At 35.7% G+C, this 22,790-nt stretch overlaps 1 protein-coding gene across 1 annotated transcript in view; it reads right to left on the bottom strand.

Moving 5' to 3' along the window:
* Positions 1–2,328: 2,328 nt before the first annotated feature.
* Positions 2,329–22,790, bottom strand: part of LOC105222120 (somatostatin receptor type 5) — a 42,426-nt gene continuing 21,964 nt past the window's right edge. The window contains exon 2 of the mRNA XM_049457891.1: positions 2,329–4,699. Coding sequence (XP_049313848.1) covers positions 2,946–4,496 — 1,551 coding nt within the window. The 5' untranslated portion in view covers positions 4,497–4,699 and the 3' untranslated portion in view covers positions 2,329–2,945. The remainder of the gene's footprint in view (positions 4,700–22,790) is intronic.

Below are 22,790 nucleotides of genomic sequence, written 5' to 3'. Positions count from 1 at the left end.
TATAAAGTGTGCATTTTCTTTGTTGAAGTCCAAACACTCTCCTAAGCAACTAAAAGCTTTTGAGTACCATATTGATGGTAAGTATTTGATATAATTTACGTCCTCAAGTATAAATTTACTGCTCAAGTAGGTAACTATTTCATTAGTGTAGTGGTTAATTGAGTTCAATTTACTATTTTGGCCTTCAACTCATATTTTGCTGAACTAAATTTTATTATATTTTTCAAATAAGTGTCAGCTTTAATTTTTTCGAGTTTATCAAAATGGAAATAATGATTTGTCAGGTTGGTGAAAGAAAGTAAAAACTTAAATTGTGATTCGTTGACATCAACTTCGTTAACTCGTTTAGAAATTTATTCAAGCCAATTAAGGTCAATATATATATTTATTTGCGTACTTTGTTTTTCCGCTGATTAGCTGCAAAACTGCTTTCTTCTTAAAGTAGTGAAAATAGTTATTTAATTTTTAAATATAATGGTCTCAATTAAGGTTTCTGTTTCAATTATTTACCCGTCAAAAACCCTTTTCTTCAAATCAGATTTAATGAATATAAACTTCGACTAATCAACTAACTCAATTAGGTTTAATTGACTCAATTTAGCTAAATTATGTTATATTATACTAGTGATTTGATTTGAAAAAGAGTAAAAGTCTATATAAAGTTCCACTAACTAACTCAATTAAGCTTAATTTACTCAATTAAGAAAATTTGCTACAGTTTAAATAATTAATCTTTTAATAATTTACCTACTCACAAGTTTTTTCTTCAAATGAGAATTAGTGAATATAAAATTCGACTAATCAGCGAACTCAATTATGTTTAATTGACTCAATTGAGCTAAATTATTTGATATTATATTAGTGATTTCATCTGCAATAGAAAATATATAATTCGACTAACTAACTCAATTAAGCTTAATTTACTCAATTAAGAAAATTTGTTACAGTTTCAATAATTACTCTTTTAATTATTTACCTACTCAAAAGTGTTTTCTTCAAATGAGGATTAGTGAATATAAAATTCGAAATCAATTAACTCATTTAAACTTAATTGAGTCAGTTGAATTAAATTATTGAATATTTTATTAGTGATTTTTGATCTGTAAAAGAGTACAAGGCAATATCAAATTCGACAAATTAATGAATTAACTCAATTGAACATAATTGATTCAATTAAGCAACTTTATTATAGTTTCAATAATTTACATACCCAAATCAACTAACTCAAGTAAGACCATTCCCACGACAGTATTACCTACTCGGGTTTACGTAACCGGAACAGACCTGGATTTTTACCCGACCAAGGACTGTCAACTCGGCAGAATTCTGCCGCTACAACAACAACATCAATAACAACAACAACAACAACTCAATTAAGTTTAATTAACTCAATTCCGATAAATGATTTAATATTTTGTTATAGATGTGATCTGCAAAAAGCATATTAGTCAATATAAAAATGGACTAGTTAACTCAATTAAGCTTAATTTACTCAATTAAGAAACTTTTTTCTGATTGTCTTAAAGATTTCAGCGGACTTTCAACATTTCTCCGACTATTTTTTTATTGCATGTAAATAAAATTACTTTATCTAACTATAATGAACTCGATTAAAGTCAATGTTTCAACAAATTGTCTGCAAAAAAACTCTTTCTCCCAATACTTGTGAATTTAGCATTTGACTAATGAACATAATTAAACTTAATTCACTCAATTGAGCCATTTTATATAGTTTAAATAATTTATTAGAGAATTTAAAGGACTTTAGATTTCTGCTTCCACTTGTTAGTAACCACTATAAGGTTAGAAATGATATAGAAAAATCTCTCTTAGAATAATAATTACTGTACATCGGATGCGATAAATGGATGAAATCGGTAATCCACTAATTATGCCAAAAATAGTATCAAACATGCTAAGTAGCCATTCAGTTCTATCAGACAAATTAGTTCTTATCTGAAAATAAGTATTAGTCAATATAAAATTCGACTAATTAACTCATTTAAATACTTTTTTTTCAAATTTTTTTAAGGTTTGAGCGGATGTTTCAGCTATGTTTTTGCTGTAAAGCTAATAGTGAGTATAAAATTCGACTTACTAATGAAATTAAGATTAATTGACTCAATTAAGCCTATTCATATAGTTTTAATAATTTATTAGAGAACTGAAAAGGGGAAGAAAAATCTCTTTTACAATAAGTATTAGTGTACATCGGATATGACAGCTCGGTGGAGTCGCCAATTCATTTAATTAAACCCAAAACTTTTAGTTAACATGTTATATACTCACGTCAGTTCCGTCAGAGAAATTAGTTTTGATAACTTTTTCAGTAGTACATATTCATATATAATTTATTATTTATTATACCATTGAATTACATTTGAACATTAATTTACATACAATCACTGATATGTACAGGTACACAAATATATACTTAACAGACTATTTAATACCTTATACATTATGTAAGGGGCTTAACACATACTACCCAGAAGACATTGAATACTATGGTAGAAAATATTTTTTTTTTGCATTTCAGCCTAGGAATTATTAATAATTATTTCAGTAGTTGCTATTATTAAATTATAAGCTTATATTTATAACTTTGTAAGTGGTTTGCTGAGCAATTATATACATATTTATCCATAACTAATAAGGTTTATGCAGAGTTTTTACAGTGACAGACATATAACGAATTATTTATGTATTATATTTTTGCAAAAATAAATTGAGATAATTAACAGTAGTCATTATTAATATTATGTAAGTACTCTTTCATCTTAAACAGTTTGAACAGCCGTAGATTAATTACTTAAACTTAAACTTAAGCGCTAAGCACTCTAGCAGTACGACACAGAGCATACAGATGAGTTCGCCTTACGTTTCTCCTCTAACTTTTCTAAACTCACTTTTCACACCCACATAACCATTCCGCTTCAATTCTCTTATAAATCTGTGCGCAACACCGGCGGTCGCTCCGTTGCCGCATTTGCATGTGCCACAGCGCCATTGGCTTGCAAGTCTGCCGCCGTGTTCACCACACTGACAGCGCTTAACGCCGAAGAATCAGCTGTTGTATTGTCGCCTTTAATCAGCTGACCATTGTCACAGCACGCAACGAGCGTGGGATTGGCATTTGTAATTTCCGTCGGCAATGTCTCGGACGTTTCGGCCACGGTCATTGTTGTCGCGGTTGTAGCCGTGCCGTATGTGGTATTTGTAAGCAAAGTTGTTGTATTACTATCCACACCTAGCAGCGCCTCCTTTTGCTTTTGCCGTTGTTGTCGTATAGCCGCTAATTTGCGACCCTTCTTACCTAACTTGCTGAACATACTAATATCCTTGCTATGCAGCTCAGCTGTAGGCACAGTGCCGGTGCCGCTGGCCGTGAACGTGGTGTCCTTCGCGTTTAATGCGGTTATGGCGGCGAATGCTTTGCGGAAACTCTTTTTAAAGTTTTCGCTTAGAAAAGCATAGAGAAAGGGATTCATCGCCGAGTTGGAGTAACCGAGACAGCCGACAAGCAGAAAGAGGGCAATTTCCAGGCGTGTAGCACACGGACTGGGTGTAGTGGTGATGAGTATTAGTTGTGAGATCCAGAAGGGCAACCAACAAAGTATATAAACCGTGATGACGGTCAATACTAAACGTGTTACCTTGCGGTGAGAACGTTTCTTCTCTTTCGACTTATTCTGTGGGCCGACAGTGCGCAATTTCCGTATGACGAGATAGTAAAAGCAGAGTATGAAGACGAGCGGTGTGGCAAAACCGAGCGTGAAGACATACATAATGAAAGTGAAACCTGTTTCATGATGTCCCAACTCAGGCCACTTGATGTGACAGGAAATGTGTCCATTCTGTTCCACCGTGTTGGCGAATATGATAACAGGCAACATCAGCAGAGCCGAAGCCAGCCAAGCGAAGCCGGATACTAATTTCGAAATGAGTGGCGTGCGGTATTGCGTCGAAGATATTGGATGGCAGACGGCAATGTAACGATCTGCTGACATGATCAACAAGAAGATCGACGAAGTGAATTGTGTAATTGACGTGCTGACCATATAAGCTTTACACATGAAATTGCCGAATTGCCAACTACCGCTAACTATGGTATGCAGCAGGAAGGGTATGCCAATGAGGAAACACTCATCAGCCACTGCCAAATTGAGTATGTAGACATTAGTGATGGTTTGCATTTTCGAATAACGCAACACGACATAGATCACAAGCGTATTGCCGAATAGGCCAATAACACAAACAATCACATAGAGCACAAAATTCACAATATGTCCAATAGAGTCGCCATTTGTTGGACAATTCTCATAGTATGAATACTCCATGGTTGTATTGAAGGTGTCATTCTCTATGCTCACAGCCATCGTTGAGCTGAGATTGTGTAGCAACGGCGAGTCGATAGCCTCTTCGAGCGGGAAGAGCGCCAAAGTCGGGATCTGCGGTTCTTCGGGGTAAGCGTTTGCAACAATGTTGTGTGACATATTGTATAGCCTATAGTGCACCTTAGTTGCTATTGAGTTGATCGTAAGAGCGCTGGATTCGAAGAGAGTGAGCTGCTTTAGTTTTGATGCTGAGAGAAATGCTCTTTTCTAGACGAATTTGGATTTGACTTCTTCTTAAACTTTATTTTAAACACCGATTTTTACTTAGCGTCCATCATCAGCCGTCCATTAAGTTGTCATTTCTGCAAGTGAAGTGCAAAATAATAAGAAATAGTTAATTGGTTAGTTGAGTATGAGTAATATTTGTTGTTAACGGTTGACATATATGACAGATGAGTACGAGCTTAATTGCCCATTTTTCGCTTTATAAATTTCTTGCCTAACTACTTTTCTTTTTCTACTTGTTTACCATTGCTTCGACACACAATACCTTTAAGGCTACTCAATAAAGTCAACACGTCACATTGATGGGTTCTCATAAATCATAATACAACACAAATAGCCTGCAAAAAGTAAAAAGTTTAGACAGATAGGTGGTTATGGGTGGTGCGCTGTGGAAATATGAGTGTTACTACAATATGTAGCGGTGGAAAGGAATATCGAAAGAGACAGAAAGTGGAAAAGGAAGCAAATACAAAAAAGAAGGTATGTTTGGGACAGCAAGCAGATATTAATAATCAGTGTGACGTATAGGGACAAAAACTTTGTTATAGCGGAAGAGAATCTGATTGTGGACCGGATTCGATGAGAAAAGCGCATGTTCCTACGATAAAAATATATAAATCAAAGCGTGGAGGTCAAGCTTAGAATATCTCTTGCCAACAGTTGGTAGACAATTAAATGAAGTGCTGAAACATGGACGATGTTGAACCGGGATGCGAAAGGTTTTAGAAAGAAATTAATTTCGAAAGAATTGTTCTCTGAAAGGCCTTTGATGCCGTCCGCGTGGTTGTTGAGTAGAAAAGAAGATGGATCCAACTGAACTGTTTGAGCCTTGTAATGACATGGATATAGTATATCATGTTGTATGGGTGGAAGCAGATGCTCCATTGAACAGCTGTTTCGATTCAAGATGCATGCGTGGAAAAGGATAGCAAGAGCGTTCATATATGTATAAACGGAGGTACCAAGTGCATAAGGGTCTGTCTGCATTTGGCTCGGACTTCTCCTTTAGCCTTCTTATCATTGTTATTAACTCTACGTTTACACTCCTTATACAGAATAATAAGAAATAGGGCTCAACCGCATAAGTGCGGAATCAGCCGACTCATGAAAGCAAGAACGTGTTTTAAGCTTCGAGATCTCAAACCACCCAGCTACAGAAAAAAATTTCAAAAGCTATGATATGAGGATAATCTACCGAGAGTTACGATTATCGGTTTCAAACTTCAGAGAAACACTGTTCGAATTTTGAGAAGGATTAATTGAAAAAAATTATAAAAATATTTTATTATATTTACGTAGCAAAAATTAACAATGATAGCGGCTTTCAAATTACGAACACAATTTTAATTTTAAAGCTTTTTAGTCTTAAATTTGCAGACTTTTACGAGTTAGATGGCAACCTTATTTAGCTTCATTTTATTTTTACAAATGGTTTAAACTCTGTCTTGAAGTTGTTTGGCATAAGTCTCACTTAAAAGGTTGTTTTGCATTTACATTGTAATATTTTTTTCAAAAAGGTGGCAACTCTGTTTACCATATTTTTGTGCATTAGTGTTCATAAGTTCCTTCTGGTTTATATCGAAAATGCAATATTTTTCAAAAGGTGGCAACTCTGTTTAACAAATTTGTGTGCATTAGTATTCGTAAAATTACCTCCTGTTTGAAATCTATTATGCAACATTCTTTCAAAAAGGTGGCAACTCTGCTTGAAAATTTTTTGTGCATTTTTATTCGTAAAAATATTTCTTGTTTGAAATCTATAATTTAATATTTTTTTCAAACACGTGGCAACTCTGTTTAAAATATTTTTGGACATTAGTAGTCTTAAAAATAGCTTTTAAGTACTCAAAAATATATAGTTTCTTAGCTAAATAAAGAAAAATTAAAAAAAAAATTAATTTTTAGACAGATGGCAACACCTTCAATGTACATAGAAAAGTATTTCAAGGTGTTAGTTAGTTCAGTGTGCATTATAATAGTATTCGAGAAAACACTTCTAGTTTGAAATCCATATTGCAATATTTTTTTCAAAAGGTGGCAACTATGTTTATAATTTTTTTTTTGATACTTAGCAGTCTCACTCTAAAATTTACAATTTCATAGCTAAATAAAGGGAAATATTAAAACAAATTTTCAGACAGATGGCAACTCTTCAATATGTACATACATAAATATTTAAAAGGATTATTTGGTTTAGTGTTTTTAGAATTAATAGTCATATGGTTCAGTTCACCCAAGTATAATCCATAAATTTAAGGATCCATATGTAAAATTATTTTGTTCAAGTGTAAATAAGGAAACTGGCAGCTACATGGTTAAGTAGGCTACAGGCTAATAATATATATACATAATATATATATTTACATTTATAGTTGGTATATGTGTAGTTCACGAGAAAACAGTATACAAGTATATACAACCATACATGTTTAAACAGAAGCACCTTCGTTCAGCTCGCTTCAACCCAAGACTAATTTTTAATCCTTGTTGGTATCTTGTTGGTATGTACTAAAACATTTTTGTTGTGAGCGTTTTCATACTTTTACTACTTTGCGGGTTTCTAATGGTTCGTTGGGCATGCGCTTCATTGAAAGTGACAGCACATTAACATGCAGCAATCATCTGTAAAGGCTTGTCTCAGCTGTCACGTTAGTCAGTTGGCAAGAAGGACTGCGGGCATTTGGTGGCGTTGCCTTTACCGCAATTCAATAGATACGGAAGTTATGCAATATTATTCTGATATGGGTATTTAAAAAAAAAGTTGGATGGAGCTTAAATTTCATTTACTTAGAACGTTTTGTTGTTTGGTCTATTTAGTATTGCTCTTGTAGCTAAGGAAGGTTAAAAGAGAGTCGGTGGAAAGGTTTTCAAATGCTGTACCAGAAACGTGGTTGGAAGTTGGAAGGAAGAGTCTATAATAATGAAGAGTTTAAAATTTGTGTTTAGACGCAAAAACTTTATATGATTAGTTATAGTAGGCAATATAGATAAATTGAGTTTAAAGGTCTTCAAATAATAACCTTAAGAGGGTACATAGGTTTCCTCGGGTAAAAAATTGCCTTTTTTCAACAATTTTTTCTCATATAAAAAATGAAATATTTTATTAGAATTTTTTATTGTTATAAACATACACTATTAATAAAGAAATTCTAAAATTTTTGAAAAAAATATTTTAAACTCGGTCATTGCGACAGCATTTCCGGTGATACTTCGGAAGAAAAGATGCGTCCGCATAAGGATAACTCCTCATAGAATCATCTAATGTGAAAAACATGTTTAGTTAAAACTTTAAGATTCTCGACTATTAGCACAGAAACAATTCGATGCACATCTTTTGTATTTCCAACAGTTTCTCTTCGCACATATGTAGGTATACGAGTACATATAAGTAGATGAGTTTCTTTCTTCCTGCTCTTCATACATGCAAATAACTTCTACCCCGAATATTTAGACCTTGATACTTACTTGGGCTGAACTCCGTAATATATTCATCAAAATCAAATAACTGTATGTCCGTAAAGCTTCCTGCCGACAATAATATATAAATTAGATAGGAGTATTATGCAAATCGCAGCTTTATAAGGGCGCAATGCCGCACCTACTTGTTGTTGGCAATGTCGCACAGCTGTTTTTGACTGTGGCATAGGAGGTTTCAACACTAGGCGTAGACATATACTCAAAACATATGTACGTACATATGTATTTGTGTAGGCAAAAGGAATTTGGCAACTTTCAACACCAAGCAATTGTTTACTTCATTCGCACGCGCCAATATGTCGGCAGCGATAAAATCCAAGCTACATATCTATGCAGATATACAAATATATATATATGTATGTGCACATGTATATTTACATAAATATAGACACATATTTACGCTTGTATATATTTAGGCGTTATTTGGTTGGAAGAAAAATGAAATCTTTGCAAATATTAGCACGGAATCGCCAGCATTGTCATAGGCTCTGCATAACAATAGCTTTCATTTACTTTGCGCTGGTGCATAAGTGTGTTATATATGTATATACATATATATATATATGTATATATGAAAATATATACGTCTATTTGTTTGTTTGTGTATCTGCCGATTATCGACACACTTTGGCGCGCATGAAATTGTTCAGTGAAACGATTTATGCTGGCGCTTGCTGGGGCATACATATAAATGTGACCCACAGTAGATAAAACTGAAAACAAAGCACATTTAGATAAAAGTGAAAGCAAAAGAAATATGGCAAGTGATAAACGTAATGAACGCGTACGCCTTACGTGTGATTGAAAGGCATTTTATGCCACATTTCCTATTTTTCTTACACATCAAATTGTATTTATTTATATTTAGTAGGATTAGGGTGACCCAAAAAACTGATATCGAATTTATGGGTTGAAATGAACTTCGTATACAGAAAAAACCTTACAGTCGACCACAACATGTGCGGAATGGGTTAGATACCGAGAGCTGAAGAGGGAAGCGAGACGCATTTACAAACAAAAAACGAGAGAGGCCGAAATGCGTCAGTACGAAGAGCTTAAAAAGCTGGCCGACAGGGTTAGTGCTCGAAAATTCTACGTAAAAATGTGGCTACTAATAGAAGATTTCAAGACCGGAGCATAATATTGTAGAACCCCCAAGGTGATCCAGTGACTGACGGCGATAATAAACCGATGGATTACCGACCGAGCTATTCAAATACGGCAGCAGAAATACAATCCGCTACAGCTAAAGTGGGATAAGAATTCTCAACATCGCAAATAAGGTTATGCCGAGCGTACTGTGTGGCGAAATATCTCCTGTCATCAAGATAATTTCCTCTATCTCATCACCCCGTCCTGTTTTATGGTGCAGTGACATGGATGAAGACAACATCTGTTAAGTCGATGTTAAGAGGCTAGGTCATGTTGTCCGAATGAATACTCTACCTCTGAGAGTATTCCATGCAGTACCCGCCGAGGGAAGCAGAGGAAGAGAAAATCTTCACTCCGTTGGAAAGATCAGATGGAGAAGGACCTGGTTTCACCTAAAATCTCCAATTGGCGTCAAACCGCGAAGACGAAGAACGATGGGCTGCTGTTGTAAACTCCGTGTAACCGCGTAAGCCTTACCTATGCCAATAAAGAATAAGATTGTTTAGCATAAAATAGAAAGGTCTATTTCAAGTTAATTTTTTCCATTCAAAATTTGAAAATAATAACTATTTTTTTGGCTCGCCCTAATGTGAATTTATATACATATATAATATCAATACATGTATATATATGCAACTATATCTCCTTCACTTTGCGCGCATCTTTTGAGACACACGCAGCTGACCTGAATGGCTTTCGTCTCGTTTTTATTTAGCAAACATCACAACTGATTGGCAGCACTGGTGGTTGGGCGTCGAAGACTTTTATGCATTCATTGTGTTGGGCGCGTTAACGAGCCTTGCTTAAGCATTATAAGTATTTGATGTGCGTTTCGTTAATATTAAATGTCTCTAATGATAAATTTGCTTTTAGTGAGTTATTTTTTGTTTCTGTCCATTAATAACTCATAGTCGTATCTTTCATGTTATGTAATCTGGGTCAATAACCTTGTCTTTTGCGCATTTTATGTAACTCTTGCGTTGCGGGTGTCGGGGTAGTCATACTTTCTTAATGCGGCGTTAATAAATGCCACTTTAACGGTTATGGTGTAATGGTATTCAATAAATAATGTGGCCTTCAAAGGGATTTTTTGATGAGACGTTAAGTGAATGAAGCTGAATGTAAAGACATTTCGAAGAGCGAAAATTTTTAATAATACATAAATGCATAGAATAATGGAAGCGGGTTCTCTTTTGCTGAAAAATGTACCCTAAAGCACTACCGTAAATATAACCGACAATTAACCTTTGTGGTTGTACTGATGCTAATCATTATTTAACTCATCTAATTTTGTGTAATAAAATGTCTGCCTAAAGTGATGCTTATAAAAATTTAAAACAAAAGTTGTTTTTGTGCTACTGAAAACTCTTTAGAGGCTGGAAAATTAATTAGTTTAGTGATTACTTTCTTTTAATTTATAAAGTGTGATTTTTTAAGAGCTTGATAACTTTTTAAAAAAAACGCATAAAATTTGCAAAATCTCATCGGTTCTTTATTTGAAACGTTAGATTGGTTCATGACATTTACTTTTTGAAGATAATTTCATTTAAATGTTGACCGCGGCTGCGTCTTAGGTGGTCCATTCGGAAAGTCCAATTTTGGGCAACTTTTTCGAGCATTTCGGCCGGAATAGCCCGAATTTCTTCGGAAATGTTGTCTTCCAAAGCTGGAATAGTTGCTGGCTTATTTCTGTAGACTTTAGACTTGACGTAGCCCCACAAAAAATAGTCTAAAGGCGTTAAATTGCATGATCTTGGTGGCCAACTTACGGTCCATTTCTTGAGATGAATTGTTGTCCGAAGTTTTCCCTCAAAATGGCCATAGAATCGCGAGCTGTGTGGCATGTAGCGCCATCTTGTTGAAACCACATGTCAACCAAGTTCAGTTCTTCCATTTTTGGCAACAAAAAGTTTGTTAGCATCGAACGATAGCGATCGCCATTCACCGTAACGTTGCGTCCAACAGCATCTTTGAAAAAATACGGTCCAATGATTCCACCAGCGTACAAACCACACCAAACAGTGCATTTTTCGGGATGCATGGGCAGTTCTTGAACGGCTTCTGGTTGCTCTTCACCCAAATGCGGCAATTTTGCTTATTTACGTAGCCATTCAACCAGAAATGAGCCTCATCGCTGAACAAAATTTGTCGCGCGAAACACATTTCGAACCGAAACACTGATTTTGGTAATAAAATTCAATGATTTGCAAGCGTTGCTCGTTAGTAAGTCTATTCATGATGAAATGTCAAAGCATACTGAGCATCTTTCTCTTTGACACCATGTCTGAAATCCCACGTGATCTGTCAAATACTAATGCATGAAAATCCTAACCTCAAAAAAAATCACCCGTTATAAGTGTCGGTTCACACACGGACGCTTCTGTCGTCTAAACCGAGTTCTTAGAGGACGACCAAGAAGGAGATAAGTGCTTGGTGCACGATCTGTGTTCTTGTTTGCAATTTGAAATTATCGAAAATATTATTTTTTGCACCGCTAACATGAAGCTTGCAAGGTGTTGGCAAGTGATATGAAAGGGAAGGGATTTATTCGACTCAAGTTGTCGAACTCGTGTTGGCTCACTATTGGCGCCATTCACGAGATTGTTAGACAGTTTCAATGTCATATTCGAAGTTTTGTACTGCCACCTATGGTATATTGTGCCTTATATCACAGATGGTCACAAAGGTTTAGTACTCTGTTTAGTTCCACTAGCATGTTGGGCGCGACTTAGATGATGTGATCCCTGCTCACGTAGATGGAACCTAGGGCCTCGATTCTGCTTTTACAATTTACTGGACAATCTAGAGTCAGCTGTTCTGGAGTTTCCTGTCCTTTGTCGCAAAACCAGCAGTTTGCGCAAGAGATTTTGCCTATGTTGGACAAGTGATTCTTGAGCCGACAGTACCCTGTATAGACCGCGACAAGGAGCAACTCTTTTATGGTACGGGCCCCACCGCAGTGTTCGGTTCTGGGCTTATCATTCAGGACGCTGCCGCAGAGTGGGCTAGTACGTCGCCCAGCTCATTGCAAACCGATAGGCGGTTCAGCCTTCCTATACACTCCTTCACTAAACGCGATTCGACCTCATAAGCTGAGATCGCTTTTAGAGCCGCTTGACTACTGCTGAATATAGGGATACGCTGGTTGCGAGGTTAATTGATTTCTGTACACTAACTTATGCAAAGACTTCTGCTTGAAAGATGTTCGAAAAACGTTCTATTGATATGAATAGTGGTCCTGCTTCAATGCCTTCCGGTGCTTTGGAGCCGTCAGTGTACCACTGGATAGTGCTGCCCATCAGTAGTAGAGTGAGGGACATTTATAGAATTATAGAAATAATATTATTATCTCAATCTTCTCTACTTAACGTAATCTTTGTTGAATACCTCATAATATTTATGCTCTCTTTTTAAAGTATGAAAAGGAAGCACGCATAAAAGCTCTTGCGAAGTGCCAATACCTAACTGATTACAGCACAAGATTTAAATACAAAAAAAAATACTATTTTTTGCCATAAAAACCGTTAAATCGCCAGCAAATTTAAAACACATTCCGGAAGCTAAAAGCATTCACACGCAGGTATGCACGAGAGCAACACGCAAACAAGGACCAAACCTTGAGTGGCCACTAAGGTGACCAACGACAAAAAGGACATGATAACAATGATGATGAGTAGTCGACGGTCATATTTACATAATAACGGCGACGGCAGACGTAAACATATTGTGCTTGGCTGTTTGTTTGTACCTGTGCAAGAATGTGTTTGAGTGTTGTTGAAGCCAACACTTGCGGTTGCTGTTGACATTGTCATACTTACATATATGTACATAAATATATATACCATAATGTATAGTATGTAGTATATAAACGTGAACAGCGGTTTGTTGTTGTCTCTAGCTGTTGCTTTGTCGTTGCGAAACGCTCGCTTCACTCCACTTTGGCATAATTTTGCATGTAAATTGCAAAATTTCATTGCAATTCAAGACTCAGCCATTCGTTTGATGTACTTGAAAATACAGACGACGTGGAGAGAGAGAGTAAGCGCGACAGTAGCATGAAGTGGAGTTGGTGTAGTGGCGCGTGCATGGCGTGGATATTAAAGAGGCGGATAATAAAACGACGGTGTGTTTAAATGCAATCAAGCGGAAGGGAGGGCTTTCGTAGCCGGTTTAAGTGGTTGTAAATTTAATATGTGCAAAATGCAACCAGCGAGAGGGAATTAACGGGATAAATTCAGTTTTTAAGTGAGAAATTGAATTAAATTTATTGCAGGTGATATGTATGTCACGTGAAAAAATGACATTGACTTAACTACTGTGCAGGGTTAAAGAAGAGTCGATTAAGAAATAAGCATGGAAAGATTGAGTTCGGGTGCAGCCATATATTGTATACTTTTATAATTAGAATGGATCAAAGGTGGGGAAATAGTTTAAGCTGTTGTCCAAACTTTAGTCATAAAATATCAAGTGAAATAATTATACAGATACCTATATTTCGGACCCCGGCGAAGTCTATCAGCTTCAAACTAATTGGGGCTATTTTATGAGGAAGCCTGAATGTATTGTCCACTGAATTTCAAGAATCGGCGACGCAGTCTCTCTCCTACCACGAATCCTTTTATATGGCCACTGTAATAAATGCCACAAGTATCTTCTCGTCTCAGTCATTGTGCCGTCCATTGCACTTCTGCACGGAAGTGATGCCTGCCTTTATTTTGCGAAAACATCAACCAGCCGGATAGAGGCATCTTGATCTCTCACTCGAGGCTTTTTTATACTTTTCATTGGGGGATACTTGGTCCAAGACCGGAAGTCGTGAGCTGCTGAACCATATGTACTTGTTTGGTGGGCGTGGCCATAGTACAGTTTTCTTCATTGGCAATACCAGAGAGAGTACTGAACCTAACTGATGTCTAAATTCTGATTATTTTTATAACACTTAGTTTAAGATATTAAAAAAACCGTTAGAATCGATAACGCGCAGTTTAACATGTTGCGGGCGGAAATCATACTTATCATAAGCATAAGAAAAAAATTTTATTAGAAAACAATTTCTCTATGCATTCTCCCGTTAATGCTACTTATCAACACAGCTGGGTATAATAACCCGAAATCTATCTCCATATTCAACTAGTAAAATTTCTTGACGCCCGTCAACATGTATATAATCAAGTTAACGCGCTTGCCATTTACTTGGCATGCCGGTTGACTAATAAAACTTTTCATTGTCCTAATCAAATACATTTATAGCGCCAAGCGAGCGCCGAAAATAGCCGCACTTAAGCGTAATAAACTCGCCAACTGCGTCGCCAACAGCGCTGCTGTAATGAAGCAAGCCAAATAGTTCCATTACCGCTGGGATGGTTGAGTTTAATTGCTCAATTGTGTTGACTCAACGAAAGGCGGCGAGTGCGTTGCCTCGTTGCATGCTAAATGGTGGTAATAATTTCTATGGTTGGAAGTGTTAGTTAAGATAATTATTAATTTCGCAGCATAAATTGTGTTATGAGAACATTATTGAAGGCAAGTGTGTGAGTGAATAGGTGGAGAAGGTGGGTGAGCCTGGAGTAGTTGGGAAAATGGAAATTTTTTTTTGAAGATAGTCTTCTTTTAACTCAACAAACTTATTTTAGTGATTATCCAACTTCTTTAACTGACATATCATGTAGAAAATACGTAATTTGGCGGTTCACAAAGTAGGCCTCCACAATGAACATAAGCTTCACATTTGACTCTAACTCCCACTCCTCAAATGATTATTTAATTTGGAAAACATAAGTCACTTGTGACCACATCTGGAGGATCATGATGGAAAGTACTTTTTTCTTCGTCCAATATCATTGCAATGTGGCGTATCAGCGACAGAACCGCAAAATAATGCGACATAGTAAAGCTCTGTGATTTCTTGCACTTCTCTAGATATTTTGGAAGACCTCAACTCGGTTGGAAAGATCAGGTGAAGAAAGACCTGGCTACACTTGGAGTCTTCAATTAGCAGAACGACGGGCGCGCTGTTGTAAACTCGGCTATAACCTCGAGAGTGGTATCTATGCCAATAAAGAAGAAGAATATATTCAATGTCGAATTCAGTTCGTGAATTCCAGCAAATTGTTGCCATCCCCTTTCGTGGCAATAGACTCTTCTTCGGATCAGCCTCGCCAAGTGAAGATCACATCGACTGTTTTTTTTTTTTGTTTGTGTGTATCATATTTCATCGGGGATCACGAAATGATTTAGGAACTCATTCCGGTATGCGCTAAAACAGTGTCAAGCATTGCTATGAAATAGTCGCAAGGTTGCACTTGTTCTTCGAAGTGGGTAGTTCCGAGAGCTTTCTCATGCCCAAAATTTTAGTAAACATATGACAAACGTGGTCTCTTGAGATACCTCTGTCATGCTGTCTTAGTTTTTCCGCATTTATTCATGCGGACTTTCTTCATGTTATAATAGTAGCTGTTTTTGGAACACCTGTCTGTGACAGAACAAAAATCGATTTCGTTAAAGATCATTTAACAAGTTTTACGGTCATTATTTAAAGATCAGAGTAGCGAAGTCCAAGCAGTCATTAATATTACTGCATGATTTCCCCTCTAATATATAGAATTCAGTTGGGTGAATCGTTAATAGAATCGATGGTACATCATACCGCAGCAAAATCAGCTCTCACGAAAGCAAGGAGAGAATTTAATAGTAAAAGGCGCCGCATACAACTTTATGGGAGAGCATAGACTGAGTTCTGAATTTCGAAAGTAAAAAAAAATTAACTTGAAATATTGTGAAATCAATTGTCATGAGTTTTTATCAAGTTTCACTAATACTGTCATCTGAGTAAAAGAAAATTTTTTATTTTTTAAAAAAAAAATTTTTTTTTTACCTCATACTCTAAAAAGTTGTTTGATAAACCACTCCGAAAATTCTCTCCAAAGTTTTTAATAACAACATAATCAATTTAGTAATAATAGTATATTTTATAAGTAACCGCTTTTCCATCATAGGTGACGCTCCGCGAAGAAAAGGACCTTGAGTTGCTAGTATATATTTTATTTACCCTATGAGGATTCAATTCAGAATAAGCGTATTACCTCTCTCTCTCCCTAGTATTCTCTATTACCTCTCTCTTACGCGCATTAAAACTACAGCGCTGAGCCAGGGTACATAAAAAATGAGAAAGTGCAGGTTCGACAGCGAACATTTGAAAAATTTCAACCGGGGAACTACTCTCACAACGATGGAATTCACCCCGTGCAATATTAACACTGTTTTAATTTGAACAGAAAGAAATCTGTAGAATAACAGCTTTGTTATCATGATCAATCAAGGAGTATTGCTGATTAAGCGAGAAAGGAATATACTTATGCCTTACGATTCCTAAATTTCTTATAAATTTTTATAAGTTTTTGTTTTTGTAAGCAAGAATCGAAGTTTAAAACAGAAGTAGCGCCTTGGCAACAACAATGGAGGATACAAATGACTAGGAGAACAAAAATGCGCTCTGCTTTAGAAACCCTCAGCTTTGGCGATAAGGTATATATCGGACGATTCATACTCTGCTTCATGTACTTTGCACTTTGTCAGCTACAAATTCTAGCGCTGAACGATTATTTTCTTCTTTGCGCCGAATCAAGACTTGGCTCTGAACAACGATGCTCCAGGAAAGGTTAAACTACGACATTGCAACAAAAATATTTGTAAACCAAGCAAACCAGGATCCTCTTTTTTAAACAAACAGATAACTAAACTTATTATTTTGGTCTCATTAGCAACGAATATTTTAGGAAATATTTCGAGTCAGGTGATAAGAAAGCTAATATTTTTATATAAATATATACATATGTAAATATTCCTTATTTTTGTCAAGCCTGTTCGAACTTAGCGAACTAGTTGAGCGCACATAATACTTTAACTTCTCTTTTTACAGACATCTCCTTCTCGTATGTCTTTACGATTCGTATGAGTGTATATAAGTATATGTTTATGCAAGTTTACTTATATAGCTTATCTCTTTAAATTAAATCAAATAAATCAAATAAAGTGTTATTACTTTAGTAAACTTCTAATAAAACAAAAGCTATTAATTTAATTACTCAGCACTCACACAAGCCATATTACTAAGAAAATTAATTGAAAACACGCGCGAATCGCGTGACTCAATCGAGGCTTAAGCACTTGTAGACAATACACACTGCGCCACATACTCTCTTAGTATACGTAGTGAATGACTTGGAATAGGTTAATGACACGTGGCTATCAAACAATTAATATAATTATTGCTTGTTAGTAATGTGCTGGGAAATATAAAACTTAATGTGACTTTGATTCAAGCAATTCTGAGTTTTTTGGCTTTATATGGTGTATTTTTTATAAAAGAGAAAATTGTTATTCAGGCGAGATTTGTTCAAAATTATTAAGCATTTTTAGTTAATGAATGTATTAACTTTAGGTTATATTCAGTTAGATACGGTTAAGTTAGGTTACATACGTTAGGTTACGTCTTATTGAATCAGGTCAAGTCAAGTTAGCTTAGCTTTGGCTAGGTGTGCTCAAGTTAGTATGTTTAATTAGGATAAATAAATTTACAGGGTATGTTTAAGTTGTATTTGGTTGTGTTAGCTACAGTAAAATTAGGTTAGCTTTGAGTATTGAACTTTTAAAACCACAATGATACCTAAAGATCGAACTCATCGGCGAAATTTACTCTTGAAAATTCTAAAATTTTAATAAGTATGAAGTTTTAATTCCCGAAGGTTAAAAAGGCGGTTCCGTATTTAATACTGGCTTCAGTTACTTTACTCTTTTCTTATTAAGCATTTCTTCCAAAGTAGCGACATAATAGTTTAAGTAAAGATCTCAAAATAGGTATAGATTTCGGACCTCTTTTTCATTTTCGGTAAACTTTTCTTTTGTGTATAATTTCTTCACCTTAATCTGTCGAAAGAAGCTAAACATTTTTATTACCCATGGTTCATAAACACTCCTTAAGTCTCCGATATTTTTTCACAGTTTTTCTGTTGCTTCTTTCAAGTTTGAGTTCTAGGGTCAGTTTGATTGATACACTACCCTTAACGTAAAGCCGACGTTTCCATTGAAAAAATTTGAGAAATCTGAGAAAATTTCTCCCTTGAGAATCAATTACTGTCAGAGTCCGGTTGATGGACATGACCGTTTCGATTCTAAATATTTCTTCACTCGTTGCTTAAGCATTTGACTGTTTCACTGTCTCATATAGCAAAGGTGTGATCTATTTTGGATATTACATAGCCATAAATTGTGATCTAGATTCTTATAGATACACACCCATACGTGATTGATGTTCTACACTTATTTTTAAGCCGATTCTGGCATTAATCTTCATAGCTTCAACTGTTTTTTCTTTGAAACCTAATGACTGTCGGGTTCTATTTGCTCGGAATGTTTATGCTGAAGCTATTTTTCCATTTTTTGCGTAACTTATTGAGTGCTCTGTGTATGCACTATAAAACCTTGTCATCTCTTTTGTTATGATATTGCTTCAAGCAGATATTCAGACTCTTTCTTGTGGTACGTTCTATCGCATTTAATATCAATTCGAATTTTCTTATAAGAATAAAGGTGATTTCCAACAGGTTTCATAAATACATAACTAATACAACTATTTCTACGAATCATTTCCCACTCTTTTTCTAAACTAGTAAACAATATAAAGCGCCAGAGAAGCACAACGGAAGGTTATAATGTAACAAAAATTGCAACAATGACAAGGAAATTGCGTGCCACTCATCTGGCAACAGAGACGTTCGAACACGTAAAAGTGCGATTTAGCGTCAAATAAGTGCTGCAGTAATGTACAAATACCACACATAAACCTTCATACATGCATTAGGCAAGGGTTACACCATGCAACATATCAGTGTGTGCTGAAATGAGCAATGGTGCAAATAAATATGAGATAGATATATACCATATATACATACATATATACTTTATATGATATTATATGTATTTCTGTGGAGTAAAGCAAATATTTGGCTTTGTAAAGCACTTTATAGCCAAGTTGTTTGCTTGTGCGTAGAGCTCTATAAATTTCTCTTGTTTGATTGAAGTGTATAAAACACTCACAACAGGCAAACAATTGCGTGTGGCACATATACAATACGGAAATAAATGCCTTTACACATACATAAATATGCGAAAGACAATAAACATGGAATTGTACGCAAACTGGTATAAATGGTAAGGCGTTTGAGTCATTGGCGCTGGTGCCATTTTACTAATGTATGTACATATAAATTATTGTCTTTGCGCAAATAAATAAGCTAAATAGATTTATATGTCACATTATTATGTTTAGTGAACGAATAGCAGCGAATTTATTGTGTATTTTTTGTACTTAAGCAAATATGAAGCAAGATATACACATATGCATGTGACCTGTCGAGAAATTCTGAATTGGTGTCACATATACGACTCTGATTCTGAAGCATAAGAATTTTAGCGAATTGTCGCAATTCTCAGTTTGTATGGCATAATGCCATCGTAATCCGATCTTAAAAGTTTTTTTTTTTATATTGTAGCGTTGGGTTAGGAACTAATCTATCTCGAGTTTCATGACAATATCTCGTCAATTAAAATAGTTTTTCATACAAAAACTTGGTTCTGATTATTCAGTTTGTATGGCAACTATATTCTGTAGAGATACCATGCTGGAAATTTCGACAAATCAGCAGTTGCTTGAAGGAGAGAAGTAGGTGTTAAAAGTTTCCGATCGCTTTCTCAAAAACTGAGGCACTCGACTCAGCTCTTCACGTTGATAATTTGCATTATGTATATTTTATAGGGCCTCAAACGATGCTTTGTGACTGTTACAAACTTCGTAGCAGATTTAATATACCCTGTTAAGACTATAAATATGTACATCAACTACTTTTCTCCCAGTGTTAAGTTTTATATTACCCCGGAACTAGCTGCTGAAGTAACTTTTATAGAAGAAATAATTGAATTGAATTGTTTTCATGCCGTCAAAATTCCGATAATGACGAAATTTACATATAACTAATTAATATAAGTTGTAGACTATCTTTAGCAAATAGTTAGAAAGAGAAGAGAAAGATGATATTATAGTCTCATGAGCCATCAACATGTAAAAATTTAAACCGCCTATTTTCTTATACAAATATGTTAACAAGAGAGATAGACATAACGAGAGCAGTGACGAATCGAACAACAGTATTGATTTGCTTAAGACTAGCTTAAAATCACATATGATTTGCCTATCAGGGAAAGACTATGCAGCGCATGAAAATCTTTCCATGAATATTGTAAAGAACTGAATGGAAATGGAGGAAGTCAAACAAAAAAAAAAAAACAATAATAAGTATATTGATTCTAGTTCCATTCAAAGATATTTATTAAATTGAACTGACTTTGTGAAATAATTAAAAATTTGTTTCAGTAAGCTTTTAAGAAATGTTGAAAGTGATGTAAATATCCAGTATTTAATAGTTTTGTTATGAAGTAGTGAATTAAGATATCAATAGTGAAGTGGATGTGCATGAACATTGAGCATGACGACTCAATTGAGCTCTTAATTGACTCAATTAATTAATCGTTTTGAATATAAGATAATTTTGAATATTCTGAGGCACGTTAGGTAAGGCTAACCTGGTAGGCCAATAAGCCACGCATAGACTAGATCTGGTCCTATGCGATACAAGATGGAGTTCAGTTACCAGGTCTATTAGGAGGATGCCTGTGATTGACGCAAATTTTAACAGATTCTGTGACCTCACTATCAATACTTCCTCTAGTATATCATTCTATGGAGACTCCAGATGTTGACTCTGAAATTGACTGCAGTTGCATTGGAAGCCAGCTCCGTGGCTTGAAATATAATTTCATTAATTATGGTCAAATTTGAAGACAGTAGGATTTTTTATTTTATTTCTTCTTTACTGCTGCAGACACCGCTTACACGATTATAGTCGAGTTACCAACAGCGAGCCAATCTTGAATGTTAAGTACGCAGTGGAGGTCCCTCTCTTCCTCCCTTTCTACCTACAGTATTTGTGTTTTAGAACAAGAGCATTCTCATAGTTCCAGTTAATATGTGCGAGACAGCGTAGCCGGTGTCTCTAGATTCGTTGAACTTCGTCATTGTCATTGGCCATAAAATTTCCGCAAAGCCCATCTGTTGTTAACTCCTCCAAGTGGTGGTGTGTGGTGAAATACTTTCACGGGTTCTTTCCAACTCTTGGCGCTTGGTGACTATTTGAGCAATGGTAGACTTCTCAAGTCTGAAGCCACACTAATAAAGCCCAATAGGTTTGTTGAGGGCCGGCTTTTGTTTTTCACGCAGTACGCTCGATAGTACCTTATATGCGATTTTGGGGTGCTTATGCGACGATAGTTGGGGCAGAGTGAGGAGTTCTCATATTCGTGGATCCGGCATGCTTTTTTCTGATCATTCATACGAGTATTTATGTTTTGCGAATATGCCGACGCATGCACCTTGTTTGTTCTCCGCCGTATTTGAATAGCTCGACGAGCAATCCACGGATTGTTACACTTTCACTGCAGCTCAGCAGTCTGGTCGGTGAATCAGCCGCTAAAACTCTTCTTTGACGAAAAAAATCTGGAAAATTCGTTTTTTCAGCCTTCTAACTGTATATAGCACCTTTAAAAAGAGTCATATTGGGTTAATGGAATAGTCGACTTTTGTGATCCGAATCTAAGAGTTAAACGCAATTTTATCTTCTTAAAATATGTAAGTTAATTTTTACGACGCTTGATTCCAATTAGGTACTTGTATTATAAACAAAAATATCCAGAAAGTTTTTTCCGCTTCCTTGCCACGCTCAAGTGGCGCAAACTGAACCAATTGCCCATTAATTTTGGCGAGCAATGGAGTGCAGCGAAACGTTCTCAAGTGGATGGTTAGTTTGTGTCTATGTGTTCGGTTGAGATTACATGTATTCGTTTAACCATGTCTCCGAGTGTATGTGTGTGGGTATGCGGTAATGTTGGTGCTAAATGTAAGCGTGCTTAAAGAAAATATGCCACACTTAAAATGTATGTGTGAGTGTTGGTTATAATAAGTGTTGCAAATGTGTGCATTTACCATGCGGATGAGCAAACGACTAAGATAAGAGCGAAAAGTGAAGCGAGAATGACTAAAGCGCGAAGATGGAAACAAGTTTGTATATAGAGTAGTGAATTTAAGACAAGTTTTGTTATAGGAAACATTGTATGAAAGTGGAATAGGCAACTCGGGGAAAAAAATTGTTCGTGTCAGAGAATTTAAGTAGCGAAGCGGAAGTAGTGAGTAAAAGGAGAGTTGAGAAAAAGTAGAGTAGTGAGTGAAAGCAAAATAAGTTTCTTGATAGTTTTCGGTAGCTTTGAGGAAGCGCAGCGCATACTTAAAGCTCAAGGTCTCTTTGCTAATAGGATTATTGCTTTGATCCCTGTTGTTAGTTGACTTTATGCAAATCCTACTCTGAGGATATGAAGTGTTGAAAATGAAGGATAGTGGCAAACATAAACAAAAAAAAAAAAAACAATAAAAAT

The sequence above is a fragment of the Bactrocera dorsalis genome, chromosome 5, assembly GCF_023373825.1.
Source record: "Bactrocera dorsalis isolate Fly_Bdor chromosome 5, ASM2337382v1, whole genome shotgun sequence".
Lineage (NCBI taxonomy): Eukaryota > Metazoa > Arthropoda > Insecta > Diptera > Tephritidae > Bactrocera > Bactrocera dorsalis.
The sequence above is the reverse complement of the archived record's forward strand: the minus strand, read 5'-3'. Positions and strand labels throughout refer to the sequence as shown.